Source organism: Scomber japonicus, chromosome 16 (genome assembly GCF_027409825.1).
Source record: "Scomber japonicus isolate fScoJap1 chromosome 16, fScoJap1.pri, whole genome shotgun sequence".
NCBI classification, from domain to species: Eukaryota; Metazoa; Chordata; class Actinopteri; order Scombriformes; family Scombridae; genus Scomber; species Scomber japonicus.
Genome location: NC_070593.1, coordinates 25,137,615 through 25,140,613, shown reverse-complemented (window position 1 = coordinate 25,140,613; position 2,999 = coordinate 25,137,615). Strand labels below are relative to the sequence as shown.

Sequence of the window (2,999 nt, the reverse complement as noted above, 5' to 3'; positions counted from 1 at the left end):
ATTTTTATTATTGTATAATTTTTGTTGTTTATATTATTTTGTCCTTGTAATAATGTAAAAACTCTGGTTTGAATTTCTATTTATTAAGTAATCACCTTGTTTATTGAAAATGAACTTTGTATTTCATTTATTTAGTTAATTCTTTATTTTTAGCTCCTTTTGTTTATTTGGTTTTATACAGTCTCACTGAAAATCGCTGAGAGTAAGATAGCACTTTCTCAGTTTTCAGTTGCCTTCCTTCAAGTGTGTACACAATGTGTTATGTGTGAGAGAAAGAGTGCGTGTGTGTGTGGTTTCGCTTCTGCTTTGTTTTTGCTTGCTTTTATTGCGTAAAGCACTTTGTGCTACATTTTATTGTATGAAAAGTGCTATATAAATAAAGTCTGATTGATTGATGTTGAACATTGATGGAATGACCCACAAATTAATTTTGAATTTATTTTCTCATTATGTTTTTCCCTCTGGTAACAGGTAGATCACATAGATGTCACAGAGTGTTCTGTAGTTCAATACAAATATAATTTTTTGTTTATCTGATTTTCATGTCAAGTGTATAATGTTGATGATCATTGGTGATTTCAACTTTCCTTTTCCCTAAAACCAATTTTTTTAACGTCTTTTCTTTTACTCTAGTTTTCAAGGATCTAGATGGATACCCAGGTAGATTGTGAATTAATGGAAGAAATTAAAGAAGCTCTACAAAACAATGATCTGCTGCTAGTTGCTGAAACCATCCAGAAGTGTTTGGACAAATTAAATAATACTCCACTAAACATTGCTATCACAGGAGGGTCTGGTTCAGGTAAATCCACCTTTGTGAATGTTCTCAGAGGTATAGACAACAGGGATAAGGAGAGAGCCGCCCCTACTGGTGTTGTAGAAACCACCTCTGAGGTTACATCTTACCCCCATCCAAACTATCCCAATGTCACATTATGGGATCTCCCTGGTATTGGCACCACCACTTTTCCTGCTGATAAATACCTGGAGCATGTTGGATTTGATAAGTTTGACTTCTTCATCATCATCTCAGTTGATCGCTTCAGAGAAAATGATGTGAAGCTCGCTCAGGAGATTCAGAAGATGGGGAAAAAATTCTACTTTGTTCGCTCAAAGATTGATAATAATTTACGTGATGAGGAAAGAAGTCAGAGAAAGTTCAATGAGGAAACAACTCTGGCACAAATCAGGGAAAACTGCATTAAAGGTAAGAGGCTTCTCTGTCTTATGTAATCATTTATAACCACAGTTAGATTAATTACCAGATTGATGGAGTGGGCAAAATGCTCATACCATTTATTGCTTTTGTGATGCAGGTCTTCAAAAACTAGGTATTGAGACTCCACAGGTCTTCCTGTTGTCCAGCTTTGATCTCCACCTGTATGATTTCCGTCTGCTAGAGGAGACCTTAGAGAGAGAACTTCCTGCACTGAAGAGGAATGTTCTGCTGTTGGCTTTGCCCAGTGTCAGCCTGGAGATCATCAACAAGAAGAAAGAGGCTTTACAGGCCAATATAAAATATTATGCCATACTATCTGCAGTTGTAGGAGGTGTACCAGTTCCTGGGATTTCTTCTGCTGTTGACATAGGCATGATAGCTGGTGTTGTTACACAATACAAAGTTGTGTTTGGTCTTGATATCCCATCACTGGAGAGACTTGCTCAAACCACAAGAGTGCCATTAGATGATCTGAGGGCTGTCATGATTTCACCACTGGCTGCAAAAAAAATAACCCCTGATCTTGTCATGAAGGAGTTACAACATAGAGACATGTCTGTAATGGCAGCAGAGGAAGTGTCCAGATGCATTCCAATACTTGGAATCCCTGCAGCAATGGGCCTCTCTTTCATCTCCACCTACAGAGTTCTGAGTACTTTCCTCGACATGCTTGCTGACGATGCAGAGAGAGTGTTTAAGAAGGCCCTGGGTCTGAACACCTCAGTGTGACATCATATGGTAAATGGAAATATGACAATTAATGTCACATTAACACTGTAGTAAACACTGTACGAAAGAGCTTTTGAATTATTTTTCCTAAGTAAATTCATGATAAATGCTGTAAACAAAAGTCAAAGTTTTGTATCCTAGTTGTACAATTGAGCACATTTTCATTATATCAAATGGCCTCCATGCAGTTCTCATTGACTCTAATTAGTACAAACATTATTGACAATCAACTTGTTGCAGCTTAGTTGGGATCTTATTTTCCAGATTCAAAACTGTGTACAATGCAAAAGAGCCTTTGAATTATTTGCTTTGCTCTTTGAATTATGTTGTTGTTGTTGTTGTAAAACTAATAAGAATGACACAATTTGTATAATTATCATGTTGAGCAGACTATTCATTGTATCTGTATGTATAATAAACTCGTGTGGTGTCTGAATTTGATGTTTGTAATTTGTATTCAATGTCATTTTACCAATATCACCAATGTAGATATTACTACTATAGATTTTATTTGTGATGTTTGGATCCAATAAAATCAACTGATACTAGGGGTGTGAAAATGTGGCGATATTTTCTCGTCGGGAATTTTGTCTTGCAAAGCTATAATTAAGGGTTCCAAAAACAGACAATCGCTTTTTATCGCTCATTTGCACGTCATGTCTTCCTTTTATAATCAGGGGCGGAACTAGAAATTTTTTCAAGGGGTGGCCAGGGGGTGGGCAAGAATTTATGAGGGTGTCCCAACTAATACAAATTATTATTGTGTTACTTAAGTACAAGATCAAGCACTGTGGCTAACAATGACCACAAAGTTTTTGTGTAGAAATTTGCACAACAGTAATTATAACATAAGCTACAGATCAATTTAAGTGAGGCTGAATCTGAGCTTTGGGCTAATTAATGCCATTGTTATCAGCTGTGTCACTGATGTTTAAAATGTTTAAGGCCAGTAATGTATGAGCTTACCACTTGGTACTTTTGGTACACAATACATGGGGCTTGATGTAGATGTGGGGGGGGTTTTCTCGGAGTATCTGTGTCACTCTCATCC

General features: G+C 36.7%; 1 protein-coding gene across 1 annotated transcript; it reads left to right on the top strand.

Annotated features, from left to right (window-relative positions):
• The first annotated feature begins 648 nt into the window (after window positions 1–648).
• LOC128374981 (interferon-inducible GTPase 5-like) lies at window positions 649–1,948 on the top strand. The gene is made up of 2 exons (XM_053335199.1): window positions 649–1,207; window positions 1,317–1,948. Exons 1-2 carry the CDS (start codon window positions 649–651, stop codon window positions 1,946–1,948), a joined length of 1,191 nt encoding a protein of 396 aa, XP_053191174.1.
• Window positions 1,949–2,999: the final 1,051 nt, after the last annotated feature.